The sequence below is a fragment of the Pan troglodytes genome, chromosome 18 (genome assembly GCF_028858775.2).
Source record: "Pan troglodytes isolate AG18354 chromosome 18, NHGRI_mPanTro3-v2.0_pri, whole genome shotgun sequence".
NCBI lineage: Eukaryota > Metazoa > Chordata > Mammalia > Primates > Hominidae > Pan > Pan troglodytes.
This window is the reverse complement of record NC_072416.2, coordinates 30,457,572-30,471,198: the sequence shown is the minus strand read 5'-3', so window position 1 is coordinate 30,471,198 and position 13,627 is coordinate 30,457,572. Positions and strand designations below refer to the sequence as shown.

Here is a 13,627-nt window from a genome sequence, read left to right as displayed (position 1 = left end):
TGACCTTTATACTAACCAGCCCAACATCCCCAAGCACCTCTCAATCACTGCTCATTTATTCATTCAGTAAACACTTATTGAACGCCAACTGTGTGTCAGGTACTGGGCTTGGCGCTGGGGATTCAGGGGAGAGCCAAACAGATCTGGTCTCTGGACTAGCATACAGCCTAGTGGGCCTACATAGTGAGTCTCAGATGTGCACTCTTCATTCATTCATTCATTCAAGAAACTTCTGTGGAGCTTATTTTGTGCCCAGTGCTGTTCTAAGTGCTTTATAAATATAAGCCACTGAATCCTCATACCAGTCTATGAGGTAGGTACTATTATTATCCCCATATGACAGGTGAGGAAACTGAGGCACAGAAAGTCAACCTACCCAATGTTACAAAGCTGGTAAGTGACTGTATTAGTCAGTTCTCACATTGCTATAAAGAACTACCTGAGACTGGGTAACTTGTAAAGAAAGGAGGTTTAATTGGCTCATGGTTCTGCAGGCTGTAGAGGAAGCATGGCTTGGGAGGCCTCAGGAAACTTACAATCACCGCAGAGGGCGAAGGGGAAGCAGGCATGTCTTACATGGCTGGAGAAGGAGGAAGAGAGTGAAGGGGGAGGTGCTACACACTTTTAAACAACCAGCTCTCTCGTGAGAACTCACTCGCTATCACAAGAACAGCAAGAGGGAAATCTGCCCCCATGATCCAGTCACGTCCCACCAGGCCCCTTCTCCAACACTGGGGATTACAATTCCGTGAGAGATTTGGGTGGGAACACAGATCCACACCATATCAGTGACAGAGCTGGAAGCTCGGCTCTCTCTTTCACTTTCCTGGCTCTGCTTTCCTCTGGGCTCACCTTGTGATGCACTTGACATTGTCTCTTAATTCTTAGCCCCCCTGGACTCAACACTCCTGGACTTAACAGAATTCAGCTTCCTCAGTTTGGACTAGCACAGGGCAGGGCTAGGAGTCATGACAGCTCTTCCTGCTCTAAGTTCTGGGGAGCACCACACCCAGCCCAGCTCTGGCCCCCTGGCCAATATCCCTCCATTTCCAGTGTTCTCCAAGATTTCCTTGGGGCCTGGAGGAACCATATCCACCTGACCACACCGGTTGGGAATTCCATTTATAGTTTCAGGAGTTGGGAGATTCCAGAAACCACAAGGAGAGATTTACAGCTGTGGGTTTCCTGGTGTGAGTCCAAGCCAGGAAGTAATCACTGCAGCAGGAAAGCCTCATTCATTTAGTCTCCTCTAATTCAGGAGGTGCAGTAACTCACCAAAAAGTCTCTTTTTAATTCAGATGAGTTGGAAATGATTCCTTCTGACAAGGATTTGTAGGACAGATGCTGTGGGTGGACCTTGCTTTACAAAATGAACAAGCTTCTGAAAACACAGGCAAGGTTCAGATTTTTTTTTTTTTTTTTTTTTTTTGAGATGGAGTCTCCCTCTGTCACCCAGGCTGGGGTGCAGTGGCACGATCTCGGTTCACTGCAAGCTCTGCCTCCCAGGTTCACACCATTTTCCTGCCTCAGCCTCCTGAGTAGCTGGGACTACAGGTGCCCACCACCATGCCCGGGTAATTTTTTTGTATTTTTTTAGTAGAGACAGGGTTTCACTGTGTTAGCCAGGAGGGTCTCAATCTCCTGACTTCGTGATCCGCATGCCTCGGCCTCCCAAAGTGCTGGGATTACAGGCATGAGCCACCGTGCCCGGCCAGGGTCAGATTTTGAAGCAGAATCTTTAAAATGCAATCAGAGAATTCCACCAAGGTATCTTTGAGTGAACTGTAATTTTTACTTATTGAATTTCCTTAAAGCATGGTCTTTCGTATTTGGGGATAAATAGAATTTAATTTAGGAATCAATGCTTTTCTAAACTAATAGTTCGGAAAATTAATTATTTTGCCAACAGGCGAAGTCCAGCTTCTGGGTGGGAGATTTTGTATTAAAATACTGTTGTGCTCCTACTATCCTGGCATAAGGAGTTGTCCTTCTCATGAATATTCCAGCCCTCAGAAAAGGAACTGGCAGAAGACTAAGAAAGGGGTCAACACCCTTCTGAGCGGGAACAGCTTCTGGGCAGGGTAACAATTCCAGAGAGACTCAGCACTGGGCAGTAATAAAGAGGAGAGACTTGTCCCTTCAGAAAACAGATTGTACTGTAAAGTTACAGTGATTAAAACAGTGTGGCACTGATGCAGGAACACAGAGAAAGATCGGTGGGACAGAATGACCAGTTAGGAAGTGCACCCATGTATTTATGGGACTTGGAATATGGTATAAAAGTGTCCTTTAAAATCAGTAGGGGAAATACAAAAATTAGCCAGGTGTGGTGGTGCGTGCTTGTAGTCCCAGCTACTTAGGAGGCTGAGGTGGGAGGATCACCTGAGCCTGGGAGGTGGAGCTTGCAGTGAGCCCAGATGGAGCCACTGCACTCCAGCGTGGGTGACAGAGCGAGACTCTTTCTCAAAAAAAAAAAGTTTATTAATTGTTTTAAAAAGGTGTAATCTATGCAACAGACAAGATTAATATTCAGAATATACAAAGAATTCCTACCAATTGATAAGGAAAAAGATTTTTAAAAACAAAAAGAAAATTGGCAAATGATACAGACATTCAAAGAAGAAGAACTAGAAGTGGTTAATAAATGTGAAAAACGCTCAAGCTCACTAGTACTAAGAGAAATATAATAGGCTTTTGGGGTCCCCATTCTCCCATTAGCAGCCAGGCAGTTCTCTCTGCTCTGTCTTAAAAGAGTGGAAAGTCTACAAAACACTGAGAAAATAATGGTCCCCTGACCCCAACCAAAGCCCACTCTACAGCTGGGTCTTCTTACTAGATGGGGGAAAATGCTTTAAACATAAACAATTTAGCCTCTAATCCTAGCACCTGGGGAGGCTGATGTGGGAGGATTGTTTGATCCCAGGAGTTTGAGACCAGCCTGAGCAACATAGCAAGACGCTCATTTCTACAAAAATGAAAATACAAAAAATTGGCCTGTCATAGTGGCATGCACCTGTAGTCCCAGCTACTTAGGAGGCTGAGATGGAAGGATCACTTAAGCTCAGGAGCTATGATCGTGCCACTGCACTTCAGCCTGGCAACAGAGCAAGACCCTGTCTTAAAAACAAAAAGAAAGAAAGAAAAGAGAACTACCCTCTCTGGCCTTCCAAGCTCTGTTCCTGCTGACCTCCCTTACCCAGAGGTCCCTGTTCTCCACAGTGATCACAGGCAGACAGGCAGGCAGGCAGCAGAGAGGCTGCGGGTGTGTGGGGACAAAGCCCTTCCTTACTTTCTGACGCTTTGCTCTGCTCTCTGCCCCACAGGCCTCCTGGGAATGGTCGCCCACATGATGTACACGCAGGTGTTCCAGGTCACCGTGAGCCTCGGTCCTGAAGACTGGAGACCCCATTCCTGGGACTACGGGTGGTCCTTCTGGTAAGTGGACCTTCAGGACAAGAGCAGCTTCAGGCACCAGAGGCCCAAGGCGTGCTGGGACTTCAGCAGCTCAGCCCAGTGGGGTGGGGGGCGGTGGGGGGGAGGAGAAATGGGGGGAGTTGGAGGGGCTGTAGTCCAAAGGCGCTTTAAGACCCCAGGGCAGGGATTGGCAAACTGGGGCCTGTGGGTCAAATCTGGCCCACCACCTGTTTATATGCAGCCCTCAAGCTAAGGATGGCTTTTGGATTTTTAACTGCTAAGAAAATAAATCAAAGGAAGAGGAATGCTGTTTTGTGACATGTGAAAATTACATGAAATTCAAATTTCAATGTCCATAAATAAGGTTTTCTTGGAACACAGCTACTCTCATTGTTTTATATTATCCACGGCTGCTTTAACACTGAGATGGCAGCACTGGGCGGTGGTGACAGAGACTGAATGGCTCACAAAGTCAAAAATACTCTCTGGCCCCCTGCCGACCCCTGCCTAAGAGGCGTGCTATGGAAGGTTGGAGATGGAAGCTGGCAAGACCTGAAGTTAGGCGAGCTGTGGAGGGTTCTGGGTGGTCTGATGGGGTAGGTGGACTCCAGTGAGGGGCTCTGAATACAGGGAACAGGTCAGCACCTCAAAGCAGGGTTTGCATATGAAAGGCATGATTAGTCAGGGTTCTTTTGCTTTTGAGTGATAGAATCCCAAGCGTAAGTGAACAAGGGGTGTTCATTTGTTTGTGTAACTGGAAAGTCCAGGTGGATCAGCTAGGGTGCTCTGGGTTGTAACAGAAAAACCTACCTGCATCAGTCTAAGTAAGGAGATATCATACATTGGTTCATGGAAAGGAAAAGCACAGCTATGGTGTGGACTTCAGGACACGTTTGTTCCAGAGTCACTGAGGTCATAAGGGCTGAGTTCTCTTCCTCTGTATAGTCATCTGAGCTTGGCACCCTCCACATGTTTACTTTGTTGCTGGGCTGGCTTCCCTGTTGGGGAGAGCTCTTCCTAAGGCTGGTGCATTCTCCTTGCCTTGTAGGAGAGAAAGGGCCTCTTGTTCTCCAAGATTGACTAGAGTCCCAAGCTTCCCTCTGGTGGGCTTAGGTCATATTCTCTCTCCTTATTCATTGCCACAGCTGGGGGAATATCATGAGCTTATTCCCTTAGTTTGACCAAGCCCACCTCTGGAGCAAAGAATGAGTCAAAACCTCTCAAATGGTGAGTGGATGGAATAGATGCTGAGTGAGCTACCACAAAGTCTGCTTCAGACACAGCTGGATCCAGGTGACCAGATTTCATCTGGAACCCAGTCATGCCCTCATGCCCTCTCCTTATCTTGTCTCTCTTCCCTTTGAATTGGTGTTGGCTTCATTCTCAAACAGCTTTTTCCCAAATGCTAGCAAAGATGATCACAATGCACAGACCAGCCTTCCTTTTTTTTTTTTTTTTTTTTTTTTTTTTTACAGAGTCTCTGCTCTGTCACCCAGGCTGGAGTGCCAGACTTCCATCTTAAAAATGTAGCAATACCAGCAGAGAGATAGGGTTTCTTTCCCATATTTCCAGCTAAAATCCTGGTTATGACTTTCATTGGCTTAGCTTAAGTATGTGACCAAACCTGAACCAATGATTTAGACCCTGGGGGAGACTGGAATGACTTGAGCCACATGGTCCAGAGAGTGGCATTAGCCTCACCCAAACCCTTGGACAGAAAGAGAAGGAGGGGAAGTCTCTTCAGGCTGGAAAGACAGAGACCACAATTGTCCACTACACAGGGTATCCAGGTCTGGGGCTGGAGTTGGGGAGCATTTACCCATTCAGTCATTTAACACATATTAACTGAGTCATTCCTCTAGGACAGCTGTTCTTCTAGGTGCTCGGGATGCAGCAGTGCTGAGACAGCGTTGCAACAGGGATTGAGACGAGTGAACCAGCTGTATCTGAACTGTGCTGTGATGTAGATGTGTGTGGGGAGGAGAGTTCACAGACAGCTGCAGGAGCACAGAGGAAGGGCATTGACTGACACAGCTTTGGGTGGGGCGGGTCCCCGGGAAGAATTTTGAAGGCAAAACAGGAGGGAATCGGGTGCTAGGCAGAGGGAACAGCAGGTCCAAGGACCTGGAGGTGAGAGAGCATCTCAGAATGGAGCAGGAGGGACTATGATTATAATTTTTAAAAAGACCCCATACCAGTTCAGTGGGCACCCCAGCTCCATCTCCACTCTCTGCTCAATTCCATCCTTTTAAAACCAAAAGCATTTGCCTTAAAGGGACCTTGACCCATTAACCCTGGCCCCGATCCCTTTAAGTAGAACAATCCCAGGGAAGCCAGCTGAGGTTCTGACCTCCCTTTACCCAACCCTTCCCCCTGCAGCTGTTCCTTCCTGAGACCTTGAACTTGGAAGATCTTCTCGCTGAGCTAGAGAAGGGCACAGAGGAAGGGAACTAATATTTGTGTTGACCATGTGTGTAATAATATCTTAGATTTACTGAGCGCTGATGTGCCATGAATCAGGTAGGTATTTCATGGAGGCACAGAGAACTTAAGTAACCTGCCCCGAGGTCTTCCAGCTGCGAGGGGTAGAGCTGGGATTCAAACCCAGGCAGTCTGGCTCTAGAGCCATACTGGAAGCCTCTCTGAGAAGATGGGTAATAATGAGAGTTCATTGATGTGCTTTCTGTGATGTTCCACACATGGTGTGTTCTCAGTAAACACCAGCTCTTATATTGCTGCTACTGATGTGAAATTTAACACGTGCAATATCATGCTACTGATATGAAATTTAACATGAGCAATATCATGCTACTGATATGAAGTTTAACACATGCAGTAACCTCGTGTTACATATGCAGATGCTGAGAATCAGAAAGGTTGAATCACTTGCCCTGGTAGGAACTGGTTCCTCCCCATGAGTCCCCCTTTCCAGAAGGCCCTGGCTCTCTCCTCTGGTGCTCAGTGTCTCAAGTCAAGCCTGCTGGTGTCAGCCAGGGGAACATTCTTTCCCTGGAAGCCAGGGATTTCTGCCCTGCTCCTCTGCTCGCTCCTTCGGGGCTGGTCTCCCAAGGGGCACCGAATTCCCACTGGACTTATTAAAGGCTGGGGCCCAATGTGCAGCCCCTATTAGTGCTGATCCATTTCTCCCTGTCACTGAGACCTGCAAGATGGATCAGCCCCATTTTTCATCCCTCACATTTGGGGCCTCGCCAGGGCTGCACCATGTCATCTCTTTTGTTTAATATGTGTGAGGCCATTTGTCAAAATCCTGGCCCGAGAGCCTCCCCTGCGCCCTCCCCTGGTACTGGAGAGGAGAACAGCTCTGAGAAGAGATGGCACCCGCCTCTGTCTTCCTGCCCAGCAGGGAAGAACAAGCTGCAGGGCCTCTGGAAGCTGGAGGGGTTTTGAGACGCTCAAAGCTGGTTGAGTGCCAGTTTCTTAGAGGGACACCTTTGCAAGAAGTAGAAGGTCTCCATGGTTAAGAGTCTGACTGCCTGGGGTTCAAATCTCACCCCGACATACACTGCTGGGCCACCGTGGCAGCGTGGAGGGGCGGTCAAGGGTGTGGCTCCTGGAGTCAGACAGTTCGGGTTCAGATCCTGCCCCTGCCCCTCACCAGCCGGGGACCTTGGCCAAGTCACTTACCTCCTCTGCACCTCTGTGTCCTCAGCTGGAAAATGGGACAGCCCGAATTTCCGCCTCATGGGGGTCTCTTGAATTGTATTCCATTTCTCTGTTGAGGTGTACACATCACCCCCAAATCTAGTAAAAAATATGTTATTATGTAGTAATAATAGTAACTAGTAAAAATGTGTTGTTTTTTGTTCTTACATTTGGTGGTGGACCGGGCTCATCTGGGCGGTGCTTACTGGGTTCTTCCTCGAAGCTTCAGTTGGATGTCAGCTGAAGCTGAGGTCATCTGGGGCATGGTTGGGGTGGACCTCCAAGGTGGCACCTCACGACACTGGCAGCTGGTGCCGGCTGGTGGTGGCTGGCGGCTGGAGGGGCTTCACACAGCCTGGAGGCTGGGTCCATGGGGAGACTATCTCAAGAGTGAGTGTTCCAGGAGACCCAGGTGGAAACCACAGGATCTGCATGAGCCAACCTCAGAAATCACACAGTGTCACTCCTGCTGCATTCTATTGGTTAAGAGCAAGTGACAGGGCCAGCTTCAAGGGGAGGCATGAACTGCGGGAGGTGTGGCTCCCTGGAGGCCAGCTTTGGAGACAGTAACCAACACGAGGAGCTAGTGAATCAATGCATGTGGAGCACTCAGCACAGAGTGTGCTCGGTGAGTGCGAGCGCTCCTGCCCAGTCCTCCTTCTGGCGCCATGTCTCAGCTCTCCCTACCTGTGACAACGTCAGGTCAGGACCCTGATGGGTGCCCAAGCAGCTGCTTGGCTTAAGGCGGCAGGGACCAAGTGGATCAGATTAAGGTTGGGGCTGAGCAAAGTGGCTCACCTGTAATCCCAGCACCTTGAGAGGCCAAGATGGGAGAGGGGCTGGGCAAAGTGACTCACCTGTAATCCCAGCACCTTGGGAGGCCAAGGTGGGAGAATCGCCAGAGGCCGGGAATTCAAGACCAGCCTGGGCAACATAGCCAGACCCAATCTCTAAAACAATAAAAAATAAAAATAATTAGCTGGCTGTGGTGGTGCACACCTGTAGTCCCAGCCACTCAGGAGGGTAAAGTGAGAGGGACACTCAAGCCCAGGAGGTTGAGGCTGCAGTGAATTGTGTTTGTGCCACTGCACTCCAGTCTGGGCTGGAGGTTCTGTCTCAAAAAAGAAAAAAAAAAAAGATTAAGGTTACTACACCTACTTTGTGCTGTGCACAGTGGGAGGCACTTTACAAGCCCTGAGTTGCCTGGTCCTGTCACTGATCACCAGGAGAGGGGCTGCCATCCCCCTTCAGGGACCAGGAAACAGGTTGAAAGCCACACAATTAGCCTTGGATGCTGTGAACTGCATGCAGCCGGGGCTGAACCCAGCCTGCAGATGATTTCTTAGGCCTGCCATTGTGTCTTATAAAAGTTTGGATTTATTTCTAACATCTAAAATGGTAAAACTTCTACATAAAAGTCCAGGTTTCTGATTCATGATCATTGGAAGATCTGTTCCTGCACAACCAGCATTGCCACCAGGCAGCCTGGAGATAAGGCTGAGAATGACTGAAACTTTAGATAGGCATCTGGTCTCCAGCTCACCCCAGTCCCCACCACACCCTATTGCCTTACATTTACCCACGCTTTCACACTTAGTCATCATCTGCCTGACCTTGCAGGAATTTGAGTCTGTGGCCCCTGCTTGGAATGTCAGCTTTCCTGGTGACAGCAGGAGTGTGGAAAGCTAGCCCTGCGCTTTCTGCTTCTGTTTTGCCTTTCATCAGTCTGGAGAGAAATGGAAAAAGGTCTCCTCTTACTCCTGCACACACAGTGAAATCTTATCTCAAGCATTCACTCTGCAGACTGAGGGTAGTGGGACATCGTGGTGTGGAAGATTATAAGAGCTGGAGGGCCCAGAGAAGTTATGCAGTTTGGCCCATGTCACACAGCAAGAGAGTAGCAAGTTGGGCCAGATCTAGGGAAGGTTCTCACTCCTGTCCTAGTGGCCCCTTTCTGCTTCTGGGGTCCTGTCCCTGTGGAATATAGGCCTCACTGCTGTCCCTCCCTTTCTGGTCTCCATGACTATGTGGAAACAGCAGACCAGCCTCTTTCCTCTCTGGGGACCCCAGGCGGCCCCTTTGCTCTATGGAGGGGTTAGCTGGTATTCCAGCAGGCCAATCCCTTAAGGGGTTGAGTCTGCTGCTGTGATCCTACCAGAGCCTGGGTCCCAAAGACAACTGGAGAGGGTGTGTGTGCTGATGTCTCTGCTGAGAGGCTGTGTGATCAGCAGGAAGTTTGCCCTTACTCATCAGCCTGAGGCAGGTGGCTGTGGCCTCCTTTATTCTAAGACCAGGGTTGGGGAAAGGGATGTGGCTGCCCAAGGGTGCCCTGTGGGCCATGGAGGGACCAGCTGGGCCCTCAGAGCCTGCCACTATCCAGCTCCTAGTCCCATCAGCTCTTGGGCCCTAAGGGTGGCCTGGATTATGCATCTGTGCCCAGCCGTGCCCCACATGGTGAATCTGTACCCCTCTGGTCTGCAGGCAGCCAAGGCAGCCTTCCTTAGTGATCCGTTACAACCTCCCCACTGGGCAGGGCCTGGAGTAGGTTGCAAGGTGGTGTCCATGTGCCTCTAAATCTGCTCCCCCTGTGTCCCTCTGCCCCTGCTGCTCCCAGGGGACGAAGAATTGACAACCCCTCTCACCACCCTCCCCTTTTCTCCCTGTGGTGTCCAATCTGCTCTTGGCTCCGGAAACCAGGCCAATCACCCACGCAGCTCCGTGTGCCAGTTCAGAAGTACAAGCTGCTAAAACCAGCAGGTGTTCTGGCCCCAAAGTTTTCAAACTGTGTATTTTTTGGGTGCGTTGGGGCCCTGGGGGGTGAGAGGAACAGGGAGATGAAGGCTCACGGATATAGCCTCTCACCCATGCTAAAACCAGAGCAGTGTTTTCATATCTGTCCTTTTCTCTGCTTTTATTTTATCTGTGTTTATCCATTCATTCCACAAGTATTTACTGAGCACCTATTATGTGCCAGGCACCATTCTAGGTGCTAAGGGATAGTAGTGAAGTGAACGAGGCTCCCATTTTCATGAAGCTGGTATTCTGGGATAGAAGAGGAGATAATCTTAAAAAACAAACACTAAGGATTCCACTTCTGAGAAGACAGAGTAGACATGCTTCTTCAATACAACTATAATCCTTGGACCTAAAGATAAAACAGACATCAGAAGACTCTGAAAGGCAGGAAGAAGACAGTAGGCTGGTTAGGGACCAAGAAACAACACATTGCTGAGTTCTTTTTGTGTTACATATCCCACATTTGGAGCTGAAGAAGTCAGCAATTCAGAAATGCCTAAAGGACAGAAAAAAAAAAAAAAAGGCCCAACTAAAGTCCGCTTTCTCTAGCCAAAGGACCAAGAAAGGGTCAGCCCACTGAGACAGAAAACATTTAGCAATAACTTCACTACTCCAGTCACACATTACAGAAAAGAAAGATCTGTGGCTTCACCCACACCCATGCCAGGAAGGGAATGAGTGGTTAGATTTTGGTGACAATCACCAGGTGGACTTTCATCTCTGCTGGGCAGTAACAAGGTGCCCCTCTTTCTCCCTGCAGGGATTGTGTCAGAGGAGAACTAGTGGAGAGTCAGGATTTTTGCCACTGCCTTGTAGTAATAAGAACATCTCCCTCCCCATGGTGTCAGTGATGTGTGGGGAGCAGGGATGAGGCCCCCTGGCCCCTCCCAGCCAGGTATCAGCAGAGGCCTAATGGGGAGTCAGAACTCCCACCCCCACCCTCACCTGGTAAGAACCAGGAACCATCTCCATCTTGAATGTCAATGGTGGCTGATATGGTTAGGCTTTGTGTCTCCACCCAAATCTCACCTTGAATTGTAATCCCCATAATCCCCACGTGTCAAGGGAGAGACCAGGTGGAGGTAATTTGATCATAGGGGTGGTTTCCCCATGCTGTTCTTGTGATAGTGAGTTCTCATGAGATGTGCTGGTTTTATAAGGGGCTCTTCCACCTTTACTCGGCACTCCTCCTTCCTGTGTGGCCTTGTGAAGAAAGTGCCTGCTTCCTCTTCACCTTCTGCCATGATTATAAGTTTCCTGAGGCCTCCTAAGCCATGCTGAACTGAGTCAGTTAAACCTCTTCCCTTTATAAATTACACAGACTAATACACTCGCCCAGTGGGAAACCTAGACTTCTACCCCTACCTGGAAGTAACTGGGCAGAGCCTCCACCTCGCCAAAGCCACCTTGCCAGAATGATGTGAAAGGAAGCCAACTAGAGCAGACAGTTTAAACAAGATCCAGAGTCTCAAAACATACTTCAAATGTCAAGGTTGCAATTAAAATCACATACCATGCCAAGAACCAGCAAGATCTCAACTTGAACGAAGAAAGACAATCAATAGATCCATGCTGAAATGACAGAAATGTTAAAAATCATCATAAAAATGCTTCAACAAGCAGTTGCAAACACCCTTGGAAAAATAGAAAGTCTCAGGAAAGAAGTAGAAGATAGAAAGAAGGACCAAATGGCAATTTTAAAACTAAAAAATTCAATAACCAAAATAGAAAGCTCAATGGTTGGGCTCAACAGCAGAATGGAAGGGACAAAGGAAAGAATCAATGAACTTGAAGATAGGACAATAGAAATTATTTAATTTGAACAACAGAGAGAAAATAAACTTTAAAAAATGTACAGAGCCTTAAGGACCTCTAGAACTACAACCAAAAATATAACATTGGAGTCCCAGAAGAAAAGGAGGAAGAGGGTGGGACTGGACCAAGTACTAAAAGAAATAATGGCTGAAAACTTCCCAAATCCTGTAAAAGACATAAACCTTCAGAATCAAAAGCTGAATGAATCTCTAAAATAGTATAAATTCAAAGAAATCCATACCAAGACACATCACAGTCAAACTTGAAAAAAAACTAAAGTTAAAAAAAAACAAACAAAAATGAAAACAGTGAGAAAATAACATCCTCCCTAACTACAGGGAAAAAAATTCAAGCAACAGTGGATTTTGCATCAGAAACCATGGAGGCTAGAAGGAAGTGGCACAACATTTTGAAAGAAAAAGAAAGTGAAAATGCTGAAAGAAAAGAACTATCAATTTAAAATTCTATACGCGGCAAAAATATACTTTAGAAATGAAGGGGAAATCACGACATCCTCAGATGAAGAAAAACTAAGAACATTTGTTGCCAGCAGACCTACCCTAAAAGAAAGGCTAAAGGGAGCTCTCTAAACAAAATGGAAATTTTAAAAAGGGGTTTTGAATATAAGAAAGAATGAATGAAAAATGGACAGAGAAACTTTACTTCTCCTTTTGAGTTTTCTAAATTATGTTTGATGGTTGAAGCAGAAATCATGATATAGTCTGATGTGATTCTAAATGTATACAGTGGAAATATTTAAGACAATTATATTATAAATGAAGGAAAGTAAAGGGTCACAAAGGGAGCCAAGATTTCTATGCTTTACTCAAATGTTGACACCAGTAGACTGTGATTAGTTATGCATATATAATGTAAGACCCAGAGCAACCACTAAAAAAGCTATATACAGAGATACCCTCAAAATAACTATAGATAAATCAAAACGGAATTCTAAGAACTGTTTGAGAAATCCAAGGGAACACAAGAAAAAAAAAAAGAGAAACAAAAAACAGAGGAACAAGCAGGAAAGAACAAAATTAGGTGGCAGGCCTAAGCCATAATATATCAATAATCACTTTAAATGTAAATGGTTTAAATACACCAATTAAAAGTCAGAAATTGGCCAAGTGGATTTAAAACATATGACCCAAAACTATGTGCTGTCTACAAGAAACTCACTTCAAGTATGAGGAGATAGATAGGCTGGAAGTAAAAGGATGAAAATCATCTATCATGTAAGCATTAATCAAAATAAAGCAGGATTAGCTATATTAATATTAGATAAAGTAGACTCAGGCAAATAAAATAACCAGAAATAGACATTAAATAGTGATAAAAGAGTCAATCCACTAAGAAGACATTGCAATCCTAAATATGTATCCACCAAACATCAGAGCTGAAAATCTATAAAGGAAAAATTGATGTAGCTGAAAGGAGAAATAGGAAAATTCATAACTATAATTAGAGATTTCAATATGGCTTTCTCAACAATTAATAGAACAACCAAATGGAAAATCACCAAGGATATAAAAGAACTCAACATCATCAACCAATAGGATCTAATTGAGAAATGTTTCAAATCAAATCAGCTCTCATCCCAAGAACCTAGAAAAAGAAGGGCAAAATAAGCCCAAAGCCAGCAGAAGAAAGATGAGCAAAAGTCAATACAATTGAAAACAAAAAATAATAGAATCAATGAAACAAAAAAGCTGGTTCTTTGACAAGATAAAATTGACAAACCTCTTGCAAGAGTGACAGAGAGAGCGGACAGAGGAGAGACACAAAATGCCAATTCAGGAATGAAACAGAGGATGTTGCTGCAGACTTTGAGGACATCAAAAATACAGTAAGATCATACTACAAACAACTCTACACACATAACTTTGACAGCCTGGATGAAATAGATCAGTTTTTCTAACAGCACAAACTGCCACAATTT

The 13,627-nt window shown here is 46.4% G+C and overlaps 1 protein-coding gene across 5 annotated transcripts in view; it reads left to right on the top strand.

Moving 5' to 3' along the window:
- The window catches only part of GSG1L (GSG1 like), a 285,264-nt gene that overhangs the window by 228,369 nt on the left and 43,268 nt on the right, over positions 1 to 13,627 (top strand). For all 5 annotated transcript variants that reach the window (XM_016929683.4, XM_054669115.2, XM_016929682.3 and 2 more), the window contains one exon: positions 3,324 to 3,435. In XM_016929683.4, coding sequence (XP_016785172.1) covers positions 3,324 to 3,435 — 112 coding nt within the window. The remainder of the gene's footprint in view (positions 1 to 3,323; positions 3,436 to 13,627) is intronic.